Source organism: Marmota flaviventris, chromosome 9, assembly GCF_047511675.1.
Source record: "Marmota flaviventris isolate mMarFla1 chromosome 9, mMarFla1.hap1, whole genome shotgun sequence".
Taxonomy (NCBI): domain Eukaryota; kingdom Metazoa; phylum Chordata; class Mammalia; order Rodentia; family Sciuridae; genus Marmota; species Marmota flaviventris.
In genome coordinates, this window is record NC_092506.1 from 65376456 (window position 1) to 65392717 (window position 16262).

General features: G+C 37.6%; 1 protein-coding gene across 3 annotated transcripts in view; it reads right to left on the bottom strand.

Moving 5' to 3' along the window:
• Positions 1 to 16262, bottom strand: part of Pak1 (p21 (RAC1) activated kinase 1) — a 145426-nt gene that overhangs the window by 45486 nt on the left and 83678 nt on the right. For all 3 annotated transcript variants that reach the window (XM_071616521.1, XM_027942574.2, XM_027942572.2), the window contains exons 3-5: positions 7127 to 7227; positions 6513 to 6660; positions 1613 to 1650 (exon numbers count right to left, since the gene is read on the bottom strand). In XM_071616521.1, coding sequence (XP_071472622.1) covers positions 1613 to 1650; positions 6513 to 6660; positions 7127 to 7227 — 287 coding nt within the window. The remainder of the gene's footprint in view (positions 1 to 1612; positions 1651 to 6512; positions 6661 to 7126; positions 7228 to 16262) is intronic.

Below are 16262 nucleotides of genomic sequence, written 5' to 3' on the forward strand. Positions count from 1 at the left end.
CAATGATTCACTGTTCAAACACCTACATTTGCAAATTCTTCTCCCATCTTTTATTCACATTTCTTCCATTTGATGAAAGGCAGCATGAATCAAGGGAAAGCAGTGCAGACTGAAAATCAGATGTCTATTGCCTTAAACCTTTTCTATTTCAGTTTTATAACCTATAAAACAAGTAATAACCCACCTCATCAAGCTTCAGCAAATATGAAGAGATACTGAATAAGAAGGGATCTGTCATGTTACAAGGCAGCTTGTCAACATTTTTTTAGTATAACTGATAAGAGTATAAATGACTCAGAATCAATCAATTCTCAGTGTTAGCAACATGGTTCAAAGTATTTTGGTGGTGACTCAGTATTGCATTAGACCTTACTACTCTCCTGCTTAAAAGTCTTTAAGTTCTCATTACCTTTAAGATGAAGTCAAACTCCTACAGGATGTGGCCTACTTACCACTCCTACTCACCACCCACGTGTACTCCCTGCACACTTCACATTCCAGTATTAAACCACTTGCAATTCCCTTATAAACTTCCAGTTCATGCACATACAATTCTCTTTCTGTCTGGAATATTCTCCTCCTCCTTGATTTCTGCCCTAGAATTAATTTTAACTCATTCAGTGCAGAATTTACCATCAATAAGCTTTCTCTGACACATCCAATCTTTCATTCAATAAATGTTTACTGAACGTGGAACCTGTCAGATGCCAAAGATACAGCAATTAACAAGACAGGCGTAGCCTCTGGCCTTATGAAGTTTATCATGCTAAACTATAACTGTCTGTACTTTCATGTCTTCCATAAAATTGAAAGGTTCTTAGGCATTGAGACAATGTATCATTTCTGTATCACCACTACTCTACACAGGACTTGGCACAAAGTAGGGGCTCTTGTAAATATTTAGTAAATCAACATGGCACAACCACCTTTCTATAAGAGAAAATATTAGATATAAAGAATAGTGACATTCTCTTATATGTGTCACAATTAACTATAAGACCCTTTCAAACATCAATATCTCATTTCATACTCATAATTGCCCTGGAAAATACAATCTGAAAGTTGAGTTAAGCTAGTCTTACTTCCCAGTCAATTTGTCAATGATTCCTATAATATCACTTCAAATTACAGGACATCACTACAACTTTAGAAGGCAGAATAAATGACCTTAAGTGAAAAGCATCTGCTCCCTTCAACAATTAATTTCTAATCCTAGTTTTGCAGACCTTACTGAAAAGAGGGAACTCTTCTAAATTCAAGTGTCTAAAAACACATCCAGGCAAGGCAGATGTATCTCATCTTATTAATGAGGAATCTAAAGCACAGAAAAGACAAACTGGCTTTCCCAATGTTCAAAGCTACCTATGAAAAACAGCCTAGAAATCACATCTTCTGGTTCCCAGGTTTCAATTTCTAGAGCATTAAAGCTGGAAGGGATACACAATTTTTGTTAGTTCAATTCCTTTATTATATAGACAGACATTCTGAAGCTGAATGTAGGAGAGTGACCAAGATGAGTGCCTCCCAGCCCGGGCTTTATCCTTATCATATCTTTTGACCCTTACTTCTGAACCTGCCCATTTCAGAAGAGAGAGAGAAAAAAAAGACTTACCAAAGTGTTAGAAGAATTATAATCTTCAGCTGATTTATCTGCAAAGGAACAAAGACAAAAGACTTAGTAAACAATTGTGGTTAATCCTTTCTTGAGAGCTAAGGAAGCCTACCTGATCAAGCACTTCCCAGGTTCACAGAATAATAATAATATGAATGATAGTATGGGCCACATAACATGCTAAGCACCTTATACATATATCCTCACTATGGCTCTGAGTATTATCATTATATCCACTTTTATCAATTTTATAGTTCAGGGAGGTGATTTGTCCTGGGGTTTATATAGGTTAAATAGAGGATTCAAGATCCGAATTATGATTTAATTCTAAATCTATGCTAGAACTGTATCCATATCATCAGCTATATCATCAGCAGGCTTTAATGGTAGAGAGAAGTTCCAAAGGAAAGGAATCCAAGGCACAGTCCTGAGCCATTATGCAAAATCATGGTCAACCCGCAGCTTCAACTTTCACAAAGGATCCTTGTACATCCATGCCCATTCCCCACAGGGACAGAAAGACTAAGAAAAGAGAGATTAATCATGTGAAGTCTAATTAAAAGCAAAAATTTATTTCCTAAGAATAAAATCAAGTGCCTCCAATGAAGTAATTATCAGATTTCACTGATTCTAATTCATACATTTTTCACATTAAGAGCTCTAAAATGGAGAGGTTTCCTACAATTAAAGGCATTTCATGGTTTGGTTGGCAGGTCCCTTCCCCTGCCATACTGGTAAATAAAAGAATGGTGCCTCCTTCAATCAATGATATCTTGGACTTGCCAAAATATAAAACACAAACCCAATGGAAATTTCAGTAAGAAAATAAGTTTAAAGACAAGGTATTATCTTTGATAGAGCACTAATCTCTAGGGTATATAAAGAACTCAAAAAGCTAAACACACACAAAAAAAAACAAAAACAAATAACCCAATCAATAAATGGGCCAGAGACCTGAACAGACACTTCTCAGAAGAGGATATACAATCTGTCAACAAATATATGAAAAAATGTTCATCACTCTAATAATTAGAGAAATGCAAATCCAAACTACTCTAAGATTTCACCTCACTCCAGTCAGAATAACAGCTATTATGAATATAAACAACAATAAATGTTGGCGAGGATGTGGGGAAAAAGGTACATTCATACACTGCTGGTGGGACTGCAAATTGGTGTAGACAGTATTGAAAGCAGTATGGAAAATTGGGAATGGAACTGCCATTTGACCCAGCTATCTCTTTCCTCGGTCTATACCCAAAGGACTTAAAAACAGCATACTACAGGTATACCACACAATTCACAATAGCTAAACTGTGAAACCAACCTAGATGTCCTTCAGCAGATAAGTGGATAAAAAAATGTGGCATATATACACAATGGAATATTACTCAGCAATAAAAGAGAATAAAATCATGGCATTTGCAGGTAAATGGATGGAGTTGGAGAAGATAACGCTAAGTGAAGTTAGCCAATCCCAAAAAACCAAATGCTGAATGTTTTCTCTGATATAAGGAGGCTGACTCCCTGTGGGGTAGGGAGAAGGAGCATGGGAGGAATAGACGAACTCTAGATAGGGAAGAGGGATGGGAGGGGAAGGAAAGGAGCATGGGGTTAGAAATGATGGTGGAATATGATGGACATTATTATCCAAAGTGCATGTATGAAGACACAGATTGGTGTGAATATACTTTGTATACAACCAGAGATATAAAAAATTGTGCTCTATATATATAGTAAGAATTATAATGCATTCCACTGTCATATATAAATAAAAAAATTAATTAAAAATTTGTTGTTGTTGTTGATGGACCTTTGTTTTATTTATTTATATGTAGTGCTGAGAATCAAACCCAGTGCCTCACACATGCCAGGCAAGCAGTCTACCACTGAGCTACAACACCAGTCCTAGCAATATGTTCTTAAAACAAGCCCTGAATCATGTGCTATGGCTTAAAGAAATCAATTCATGATATAATTTAAACATAATTCATTTGTTTTTCTTATCTAAATGAGTATCAGTTTAGGTGGAGTGCAACACCATGCCTTCACTGCACTACCCCTAATCTTACATGCTGCTAGTATTTTTGAGGATTGGGAATTCTGGTAATAACATACTTCTTATTGCCATAAAAAACAAGTAAACATTGCTTTTGTTCAAGATCATGGATATAACTTCTATATTTCAAAATCAAATTCCAAAGTACAGAATGACAGGATGAAAGTATTCCATTCTCTTCATTTTACAAGTGAGGAAACTGAAGTTGAGAGTAAGAAAGAGACTGGTTCAAGATCACATAAATAAGTGGCAAAGTAGGGCTAATACTCAACTAAGTTGTAAATCTAACCTACTTTTTCTCTAACACATCAGCTACTAATTGGAACAGAAAATCTAGTGTTGAAAAATAGGAAATTTAATGCCCCCAAATGGCAATGGAGAGTTGTGCTTGGGTTAGGGACAGCACTGAGTTTAAAGGCCCAAGTTTAAAACACACTTCCATCATCTATCAGCTGAGTTACCTTGGATAAGACATTTAATTTCTCTAAGTCTAATAAACTTCTTTGAGTCTGTAAAATGGGGATAATAGTCCTTGCCCTGCCAATTCCCAAAGGCATTATGAGATTCACATAAGATAATACACAAATTGAAGTAGTGTTACTATAACTAACTGTATGAGAAGGAGAAACAGGGAAAGGAGAGATATGACATTAAAATTAAACTATACCAAATATACAGTCTTGCCTAGACTTGGCCCTCATCTTCAACTTCTAGAAAATTAAAATCCTGCAGGGCTGAGGTTGTGGCTCAGCAGTAGAGCGCTCGCCTAGTACATGCGAGGCCCTGGGTTCGATCCTCAGTACCACATAAAAATAAATGAAATAAAGGTATTATGTCCAACTACAACTAAATTAAAATCTTGCACATACATGTAAATAATGTGTATATTAGTTCAAACACAAAAATAGATGCACACATATTTATACATATATATTAAATACTGTTCATATATGCATGTACAGATGAAAGTTACATAATTATCTGAATTTGCATGTCCATATACATATCCATCCATGATTACTTACATAGACTATAATTTCAAACATGTGCAAACCCACTGGGCAATGTCTCCATATGCATACCTATAACTTGCACACACAAACATACATGCATGCAGGAAACAGATTCTTCCAAAGACTTTACTACTGAGGATTTCAAAGATAGTTTATAATTTGATGTCTCTGATAAACTCCTTAATTTCCTGACTACCAGAAAACCTTCCCATTCAGAATCCCCTTACCCCAATTCCTCCTTGGAATGACCCAGTGAGGAAGTGAGACAGACCCGGCAGTGACAGACGCGAGGAAGGAAATACTGCTGGGTAGATGCATGGCCCTCTCCTGGGTACCACTATGGCAGAATGAGAGAAGCTGCAGTCTGTCATCTCCACCATCTGTGCCCTTTGATACAAGCCAGATACTTGCAGGGGAAGCATCCTTCAAAATCAGCAAGTTCATCCTGATTCTCACCTTTTCCAACAATACTGCCCTTTGAAGAAGGTAGCATGAACAAAGAACACTAGGATTGGAACTAAGAGACTAGCACTGCTACTATTTTAGCCACATTAGGAAGGCCTATGTCTTCCTGATGTGACTAAAAAACAAGGGGGAGCTGGTATGTACAAAGGTACTTCTTGCTCTAACATTCTAAGATGCTATAAAAAACAAGTTTCCAAAAATATAGACCTCTCATAAGTTATCCTAGGAAAAGAAAAATTTCTCTGCTGTGGAAGGAGGGGCTCCAAATAAAATTACTAAAGAAAACTAGTTATTCAAAAAATGCTGGTGTAGGAATTGGATTCTAATCCCAATTCTGCTATAAAAAACATAATCCCTTATAAAGAGTGTACATCTAAGGATCATTTAAAATTATTGGCTTTATTTCATTTGACAGATAAAAATTAGTCCCTTGAAGAAGAAACTGGCTTTGCCAACTTAAAAGATACAGATTAATGTTATTAAATAATTAATGATATTAACAATAATCATGACAATGATAGCTACATTTCTATGGTGCTTTTATAACTTATAAAAAACTTTTACATCAATGAGCTCATTTACTTCTCACTACCACCTCTTGAGATAGGAATTTGTTATGGTTTAGAATATAAGGTGTCCCCCTTAAAGCAATTGTGTTAAAGCAGGCATGTTTGAAAGTGAAATGATTAGATTGTGAGATCTGAAACCCAGTAAGTCCATCCTAGTTTGAATGAACTGAATGGGTAGTAAATGTAGGCAGGAAGGGCGTGGCTAGAGGAGGTGAGTCACTGGGGATTCATCTTCCTCCGACACCTTCCTGTGCCATCTGTCTTCTTCCCAGCCACCATGAAGTGAGCAGTGCCTCTCCATTGCATCCTTTTGCATAAGCTTCTGCCTCACCTGGGGCCCAGAGCAATGGAATTGGTTGACCATGAACTAAACCTGTGAACCTATGAAACAAACTAAACTTTCCCTCCTCTAAGTTATTTGTTGTCAGGTATTTTGGTCACAGGAACAAAAACCTAAATAAAACAGAGTGATTATTCCCATTTTGAGGCGCAAATAAATGAAATGACTATAGAATCTTGTGAATGTCAAAATCGAGACCTCTGGCACAAAGCCAGTATTCCTTTTACATAACACCATGCTATTTTTTAAAAACATTCAGTTTTGGAATAAGACAAGTTTGATGGGAAAAAAACTTCATCTTGGTTGTCAAATTCCCAAATCCCATCTTAGTGAGAATACCACCTTCTGCTCTTTCCACTTTCTTATTTCACTCCAGACCAATAAATATGTGGAGTTTTTCCACCCAGATTAAAACCTTCTTTTACAACAACTGATGTGGACATAATCCTCCTACCTGTAAAGCTCATGTACTTCTGGCTGTTAGAGGTCTTCTTTGAGTTGTAAAATTCCAACACATCCAGAACAGCCTGCGGATTTTTCTTCTGCTCTGACTTAGTGATGTTTGATGTCTGAAGCAAGCGGGCCCACTGCTCTGGCATTCCCTGTAAGACAGACATGCAAGGGTTTCAGAAAGAAATAGTTACAAGGGACCCTGAATAAAGATGGGCTTCTTAGTCATCCCTTTATCTCTGTGCCCTTAAAGTTTACACAAGCCTCTTCTGTAACACCTCTCTTAACAGTTATTTTTTAATATGTTTGCTCCTTTACCATTTTATACCTCCTTCTAAGCAAGGACCATGTCTGATTTGCTCCTACATCCTCTGTGTCATACACAGAGCCTGCATGGGGTCCCTCAGTAAAGGTTTATATAAGGAATGAAAATCAAAAGGATTCTCTGAATATACAATTTTGGAGATAGGAAAGTGCTCCTCTTGTGAACGTTAAGAAGACAGTAATAAGGGTCTCAGGCAAAGAAAAAGGGATCAGCAAGGTGAGAAAGAATTGAATCTAACAGCACACAGCCAGAACTCTAAAGGTCCAAAGGACTTTGTGTAAACCAAGACTCACCGTAAACTCCCCTGTGACAGCATCAAAACCAACATGAATTGTGTGCTCAAAATCTGAAGGAAGAGAAATTTCTGGCCGCTCCTTCTCCTTCTTTTTATTTGCTGTGAGAGAAATAGGGAAGAGGAAATTTTTAGAAGAGGGGTATTACTAGGTTTTTAATGCTTATTTCAGCTCTTTCCTGAGCTGTAGGCTCCCCTAGAGAACAAGATTTGTCCCAACTTACGTTTGTATTTACAGAGCCTAACTACAACCTGACTTAGAGTAGATACATGTCTAAAAACTGAATTCTTCCTGAATTAAAGCAAGGAAGGAGCAGAAGGAACATTTGTCATAGTTACTAGTTCTGATTTTACCACTAACTAGCCAGCTGATATAGAGCAAGTCCTCTTCTGGAAGTTTTCCTTGATCTCCAGGTTGGACAGTTCTTCACCTTCTCCTCTGTTCCCACAGCACCAATAGAGTGACTGACTATTTTAAGTGCTTATTTTCTCTACCTGACTAAATTCCAGGTGCAGGGGCCATGTCCAATTCATCACCAATTCTCAGGGGCTACCACATACCTGGCACAAAATAGGTGCCGAGATAGTGAGTGAAGAAAGGAATAAATGATCAGACACCTACCTCAACTGGTCAAGCAGTCTAAGGAACCTGACTAAGATATGCAAATTCTCTTCAGGACAGGAATAAAAGTTTCATTTCACCAGCTTAGCCAAACTTCTATGAAACTGATTACCCAGCCCTCATTAACCTTATTTTAAAGCAGCTGGCAGCCCAGCACACCAGCCAAAAGAAATTCTGAAGTCCTCATGCTCCCACTAACCAGCATAACCTGATTAAAGGCAATAAAATGGGAAGAAAAACAAACAAGATCTAGAGTACAAGTCAGTTTTACTTCTACCTCATCATAGTATACAGTCCAGTCAGTATCTCTGCTTTCCCAAGTGGACTATGGGGAGGATGAATTAAATGATCTCCATCTCCTGGTTCTAGGGATTGAATCCAGAGCTTCATCCCCAGCCCTTTTTGGTTTTTATTTTGAAATAGAGTCTTGCTAAGTTGCTAAGGCTATCCCTAAATTTGCTATCCAGTTGCCTCAGCCTCCCTAATAGCTGGGATTACAGGCATGCACCATTGGGCCCAGCTACAATGTAGTAGATGATCTTAAGGGCCTTTCTAGCTCCCATATTTGGTGAGTCTATGAAACCAGAAAAATAAGTACTCTCAAAGCTCTATATTTATTCCTTAGATGGCATCCTACAGTTTGTTTGCAGGGGAATGGGGGGAGGTTGTGCTAGAGATCAAACCCAGGGCCTCATGTATGCTAGGTAAGGACTATGCCACCAAGCTATATCCCCAGCCCTCCCACAGTTTTTAATAGACATTTTATATATACTATCTCACGTAATCACCATAATTCTGAGAAACAATTTTTACCTGTAGATTAGGAAACTGTGATACAGATTTGCCTAGCATCTTAAGTAAATGAAATCAAAGCAAGGTCCTTTACATTCTACTACTTTGTCTCCCCTAAAGAATTTCAAGTTGAATTAAGAAAATATACTTTGATATAATGAGAAGAAATAACATTAAGAAATTTCCATGTATATGTACCATGACATACATTATTTTCCTTCATTCTTACTATCTTAATAATAAATATTACTACTAAATAATTTACTCTTAGCCTCTAATGAGGCTGTGATTTGAATCCAGGTCTGATTCCAAAGGTCTTTCTTTAGTGTCATTATAAGAACCATTTGCCCACATGCCAATTGCTAGGGTTTAAGCTATTTATGTAGTTGGCAATTTCTCTTCCAGAAGCAGCTGCTTTGAGAAAGAGAAGGCTAAGGGTTATACCAGGGCCCAAGTCAAGCAGTCATTTAAGACATAATTCCATCTGTCTCACTCACATCTAGAATATGTAGGACATGTGGCAGGGCTTTAGAACTGCTTTCTGTTCTAAACTGCTTTCTGTTTCTAAATTCCCTCTGTTCTGATCACTTAAATCACTTAAAAGATTTTAGGGAAGTAAAACTACATTAATGTTTTATTTATTTTGTTTTTTTATGCTTATATAGTTTATTATATTTTATGCATTATTTCTATTGCATATTATTAAAAGACTACACAATATAATATCATAACCATGGACAGTAAAGTCCAGAAGAAATTGGTAATGAAGATTCAGAGAATGGCTCAGAGGATGACTAGCTAATTGGAAAAAGCCAGGGGAAATTAAATCATAGGAGGATGGACTTAAGGACCTTCCAGCTCCTACATTTTCCAAGTCTGTGAAACGGAAATAAGGTAGCCCGTGACTTTTGAATATACCTCACATATTCCTACTTCCACGTTTGTGCTCATTTTTTTTTTTTTTTTTAATTTCCTTGCTTGGAATGTTCCTTCTCTCTGTCTCAGCTGTTTTCAAAGACTTCTCTCAGGAAGGATTTCCTGACCTTTCCTCTCCCTGTGAATTCCCAAGGCACTGAGTCTGTTACACCACCATCCATCTAGTCATTTCCTATCTTGTATGATCCCTTGTATGAACTATAACTGATGAATTTTTAAAAAGCAAAATATAGTAAGCTGTGGAAAAAAATCATGGTTTCTCATTATGACCATTATATTTCTGATTCTCAAACAAAACCCAGCACAGAGTTTACTTAGTTCGTGAAAACCCCATAAAATACTAGGAAATGACTTTAGAGACCATCTAATTCCACTCCCTGAAGGAAAAGGCCCTAAAAAGTAAACTGACTTGCCCTGAGTCACAGAGCACATGGTGGTAAGACTCAGTCTACCTGATCAAGTCTTTTACCCTTCATTATACCCCTGATCCCTTCTGATTGATTTGAATGAAAGCAACTACTAACTGAATAATGGTTTAATATAAACCAGACTTGAGAAGAGGAAGACCCTGGCTGAAATAGGAGAAGGGGAAAATAAGGAGAAAAGGGAAATATAGCTGGCAGATGGAGGCTGGGTGCTGTGCGATTTTGGCCAAATATTCACTAGCTGGGGACCACCAGCTGGAAACAAGGTTCCTGAGTCAGGAAGGCAAGACAGAACTAAAGAAAAAGCTATGTAGTCCCATAGCCACTTGGAACTCAGTTAATTGCTTTTTAGAAGTAACAACCACCACCCTCATAGGTGCATAACTCTTTATAAAGCCCTTTCACTGTCTCCCTGATTCTTCACAACAAACCCAAGGAGCCAGACAATATGGATTAACATTTTATAGCTGAAAAGCCTAAGGTGAGGGAATCCAAAGACTGTTAGAAGGAATAATTTTGAAGTAGGAGTCAGGGGAAGAGGGACTCAGTATTTCATTTTTATTAACTCACTGTGTAACCCTGGGAGAAAGTCTCTGAGTTTCAAGTCCTCAATCTGCAAAACAGGACAATGACCCATGCTTAGAATAGAGATGAAGGTAGGCAACAAGTTACTTTCTGGAGAAGATAATATTTTTAAAAAGTCATGAAGGATAAATAGGAGTTAATTAGGCAAAAATGGGGAAGATCATTCCAGAAAGAAACAGAATGTGCAAAGGGCCATAGGAGTAAAGAGTGTGATCTTTCTTCTGGCTTTCCACCTGCCCTGCCCATCCCAATTCCAAAATCTCTTATTAGGCATATTCTCTGAATTTGGGATTAAGGATACAGTGGAAAAAATAAAGCAAACCCAGGATCCTGATGGTCCCATATCCCACAAACTTTAGTCTCCCTGCGGGGTGAAGGTTGCCGTAACAATTTTTTTTGTGTGTGCCTGTATGATGACTAGAGAGAAACCCAATGAAAATATGTATCTACACAAAAACTTTAAAGTATTCAAAGGTGAAAATAACACAAATGTCCCTCAACTGATGAGCAGATAAAATGTGGTATATCTCTATAATGAAATTCAGACAAAAATGTCCTCATCTATGCTACAAAATGAACTTTGAAAACATTATGCTAAGTGAAAAGAAATAAGTCAAAAAAGATCACATATTGCATAATTCCATTTATATAAAATATCCAGAACAGGCAAATCCATAGACAGAAAGTAGATTAGAGGCTGTTAAGGGGCTGAGAAAAGGGAAAAATGAAGTGTCTGCTAACAAATACAGGGTTTCTTTTGGGAGTGATAAACATGTACTGATATTAGTTGTAACAGTCATACTTTGTTTTTTTTTGTTGTTGTTGTTGTTTTTTGCAGGGCTGGGGCTCCAAGCCAGGGCCTCATACATGCTAGACATATACCCAAGCTACACCCCTAGCCCTTGATTGTGCAATTTTGTGAATTTACTAAGACCATTGAATTATGCATTTTAAGATGATAAACTATATAGTATATAAATTGTATTTCAATTTTTTAAAAAAGTAAATGTAATTGACCATATTAATAAAAAAGGAGTTTCTATGCATATATATAATGAATTAAATTAATGTAGAAAACACTTTGCTGAAATGTGATACAATTCATGATTAAAAACCTTTAGCAAACCAAGATTACAAAGAATTTTATTTAACAAAAGTTAATTATCAAAACCTCCAAAGCAGAGGCTAGAGTTATAGCTCAGTGGTAGAGCCCTTGCCTTGTAAGTGTGAGGCACTGGGTTCCATCCTAGCACAAAAAACAAATAAAGGCATTGAGTCCATATACAACTAAAAAAAAAAAAAAACCTCTAAAGCAAACATCATATTAACTATAAAATATTAGAAGTTTTGTAGCTCATCGGTAGTGCACACATAAGGCACTGCACTCGATTCCCAGCACCACATATAAATAAGCAAATAAAATAAAGGACCATCAACAACTAAAAAAATATTTTTAAAAAATTAGAAGTTTTTCCTCCACAATTAAAAAAAGGTAAGTTAATTGTATTCATCATAGTACTGTAGGTCCTTGTATTCATCATAGTACTGAAGGTATCAGCCAGTACAATTAGACAAGAAAAAGATGAGAAGTTAAAAAAAAGAAAACTATTATAATTTGTAGGTAATGTGTTCAAGTACATGAATGCAAAAAAATTCAAATGAGAAATATTTTCATTCCTTAGTGTGGGCAAATATTTCAAAAATAAAACAGCAAACATTAGAAAGTAATTAATAAATTTGACCATACTAAAAGTTTATAAACATTGTGCCAACCATCTAGCAAAGATACCATGAAGAGAGTAACAGAAGGTACTTGTAACATATAATGGACAAAAACCCTATATCTAGATAAAACTCCTACAAATCAATAAAAAAAAAAAATACTTTTAAACGGGCAAGACTTGAGAAAAGGAACTTCACAACGAAAGAATATCCAAATGGCCAATTAACACATGAGAAGTTGCTCAAGCTCATTTGTAATCAGAAACCAGGCTACATACACAACAGAATCACTAAAATTAAAGATTGGTTGTACTAAGTGGTGACAGAGTAGTAGAATAACTGAAATTCTGAAGGACCATTGGTAGATGCTGGTAATATAAATTGAAACAACCATTCGAACTTCTAGTATTATCTGCAAAGTATAACATGAGCATGTCCATTACCCAGCAGTTTTACTATGTACATATAACCAATAGAAATTTGTAAATATATGTAACAAGATATATACAAGAATGATCAGAAAGGGCTATGGCTATGGTTCAATGGTAGTGCACTTGCCCGGCATGTGTGAGGCACTGGGTTTAATTCTCAGCACCGTATATAAATAAATAAAATAAAGGTCTATCAACAATTTTTTTAAATGTAAAAAAAAATGATCAGAAAACATTCATAAGAGTTGATGACTAAAATTAATCCAATGTTTATCAACAGTACAATGGGAAATAGTTCTATAAGAAAATATTTGGACCAGATGCAGTGGCACATACCTGTAATCCCAGCGACTTAGGAGGCTGAGACATGAGGATTGCAAGTTCAAGGCCAGCTTCAGCAACTTAGCAAGGCCCTAAATAACTTAGTGAGAATTTTTCTCAAAATTCAAAATAAAAAAGGTTGGGAAATGGGGCTCAGTGGTAAAGCCACCTTTGGGTTTAATCCCCAGTACCAAAAAAAAAAAAAAAAGAGAGAGAGAGAGACAGAATATTTGAATAATCACATAAATAATGTTGATCAAATGAAAGCAAACAAAAGAATATACATTATATGGTTCTATGTAAGTCAAGGACAAAGTCAAAAAAACTCATTATGATATTTATCTTTGGAAAGGAGAGAGATGTTTGTTAGAGTCTGTAAACAAGTCAAAATAACACCTGGCATTTTGCCAGGGGAATGTTAGAGTTCGTAAACAAGTCTGGATGGTGCCTGGCAAAATGCCAGAGGGAGTGGTTTGAGAAGTAACAAAAGCAAGTCATTAAGTGTGGAGATTCCTTATTGGTTGACTGATGTATCTAGTTTATGCTAATTAGATAAGCTGTGTGGAATGTATAAATACTGCTCCTGTCCTGCAATAAACGGCTCCCACTCCTGCTGTATCAACGTACACAAGTTATTCGTCACCCCCCGGTTATTTTGCTGCAGCCAGCCGGACTGCGGCAGATGGTGGCCCGTACGGGGAGCCCCGGGACACTCGGGGGTAAGTGACGAAAAAAGCTGCCCGTCCATAGATAGGACGGGAGCAAATCTGCTCGTCCCTAGACAGATAGGGCGAGAGGAAAAATGACCATTTCAAGAAAATGGAGAAGATTGATACAGTATGTTTGTGTCTTGTTTTGTCTCAGTGTATTGTATTGTTTTTGTGATGAAAATATGGAAGGGGTGAGAAGTAAATTGATAAGGGAAAGAGGCATCCCAGTGGAACCAAGAATAGTTAGGGCATGTGTTGATAAAAGCCCAAGAACTCTAGTCAGAAAGAAGAAAAAAGTTCAGAGGAGGAAGGATTATCAAGAAAGAAATTGCAAAAGGCTACTACTAAATACTTTTCATTACCGGAGGGTGCGTGAAGCGGAGAGGCGGCTGCCTAGTGTACAAGCCGGTCACAGTGCAGCAAGGAGTTTCCAAGAGGCGGAGGCGACTGGCCCTTCCCCGCCTCCTGGCCCGGGGAGCTGGCTCTTCCACTGCCGGGAGCCCAAATCTAGACCTGACCTGGAGGCACAGTCTCGCAGGCTCTTGCTTCCTGTGCCCAGTAGCAGTTTGAGTCCGGGACACTCCCCAGGGCCATCTGGGGCTGCCCAGGCACTACAGCCAGCAGAAGATGCTACTGGTGTCTCTAATGTTTGGTCATTTTCAATGCCAATAACTAAGCTACAATGGTTCTCCCACACCTGGAAGCTAATGAGTAATGCGCACTATTAAGGCTTATTTCAAATGTAAAAAACCTTGAGATAATGTACTAAATTGTTCAGAAGGTTGTTTTCTTAGTGAAATGCTACAGGATTTTCTTTAGGCATCCGGAGTTCCTGCCTTCGTGCCAGTAAAGACCAAGGTGGAAGAATTTCTAGTGTTGCTGAAAACCGGATGAGACTTTGGCTGAGAAACAGGCGAGACTTCGAATCAAGCTAGCTGCCTGCAGAACTTACCTGGACTGTGATTTAAGCTAGCTGCCTGCAGAACTTACCTGGACTGTGATTTACCTGGACTGTGAGTTAATCTATTGAGACACTGCTTTATCTGAACTGAGATCTATTGAGACACTGCTTTACCTGGACTGAGACAACAAACTGTAATCTATAACAAATTGTAACTCGGTATCTTTGCTAACGGTGTCATTGCTGGTATAATTTTTCCAAGGGCTTCTTGCATGGAGCCATCAATTGGCTTGGTATTGTGGCATTTTGTATCCTCCCTTTCTGTTTGTAGCAGGTTATTTATGGTGTTTCTGTAAAAACCACTATGGTCGTTATTTAAATTAAACAAAAGGGGGAAATGTTAGAGTCTGTAAACAAGTCAAAATAACACCTGGCATTTTGCCAGGGGAATGTTAAAGTTCGTAAACAAGTCTGGATGGTGCCTGGCAAAATGCCAGAGGGAGTGGTTTGAGAAGTAACAAAAACAAGCCATTAAGTGTGGAGATTCCTTATTGGTTGACTGATGTATCTAGTTTATGCTAATTAGATAAGCTGTGTGGAATGTATAAATACTGCTCCTGTCCTGCAATAAACGGCTCCTACTCCTGCTGTATCAACGTACACAAGTTATTCGTCACCCCCCGTTAGTTTGCTGCAGCCAGCCGGACTGCGGCAGATGTTAGTGCCTGGAAGGGAAAATGCAGAGTCTTTCAAGGAATCGTAATGATCTATTTCTTGATCAGGGTAGTAGCTACATAGGTGTGGTGATAATTCATTGAATTGTATACTTTCGAGATATGTAATTTTCTATACAAAGATTTAAAAATTTAGTGGAAGACATAAGAATCATGCTCAATGTGATACTACAGAGCATTTAGTTCAACTTACATCTTACAGAGCAGTTAGTCCATTAATTATGAGGTTGAGAAAGAAACCGAAGCCCAGAGAGATTCACTGAGTATTTCCTTGGAAAATGTTCAACACAAAGCTGGTCACTAAATCTAATTCCAAGTACAGGATATGTATATCAGTGTTTTCAATCCTTACTGATAACAAATAAATGAATTATGAGAACACAGAAGGTACAGAGGAAGAAAGGAAAGGAAAGGGAAATGGGAAATGGTTAAGTAAATGAACAGTATTTGAGATCTGAGTTTTAAGAGGATGTGATTATTTTGGGGGCCTCAGATTCACTTTATCCCAGAGCTCCAGGCTCATCCAGAGCTACAATCCTGCTTCTGACACTGGAGAGAACTCTGAATAACTTCTTGGCAAATGTGCTTCTGGGTCTGCTTAGTCTTAGTGCCCAAAATTATTTAATCTGTCTTTCCCATTAGCTCTGTCTAAACCAACCGGAAATACAACCTATATTTGGGGAGGGAAAAAAAGACCATTCTTTTTTTGGTAGCAGAGATTGAACCCAGGGGTGCTTAATCAGTGAGCCACATCCCCAGCCCTTTTTATTTATTTATTTTTATTTTGAGATAGGGTCTCACTAAATTGCTGAGGCTGGCTTTGATTTTGTGATTTTCCTTGCCTCAACCTACCAAACCACTGGGATTACAGGCATGCACCACGGCATCCAGTGAAAAAAGACCATTTTTAATTTCATCTTGGAAGAATCCTGTTAAGACTTGTTATTCTATAAATCAT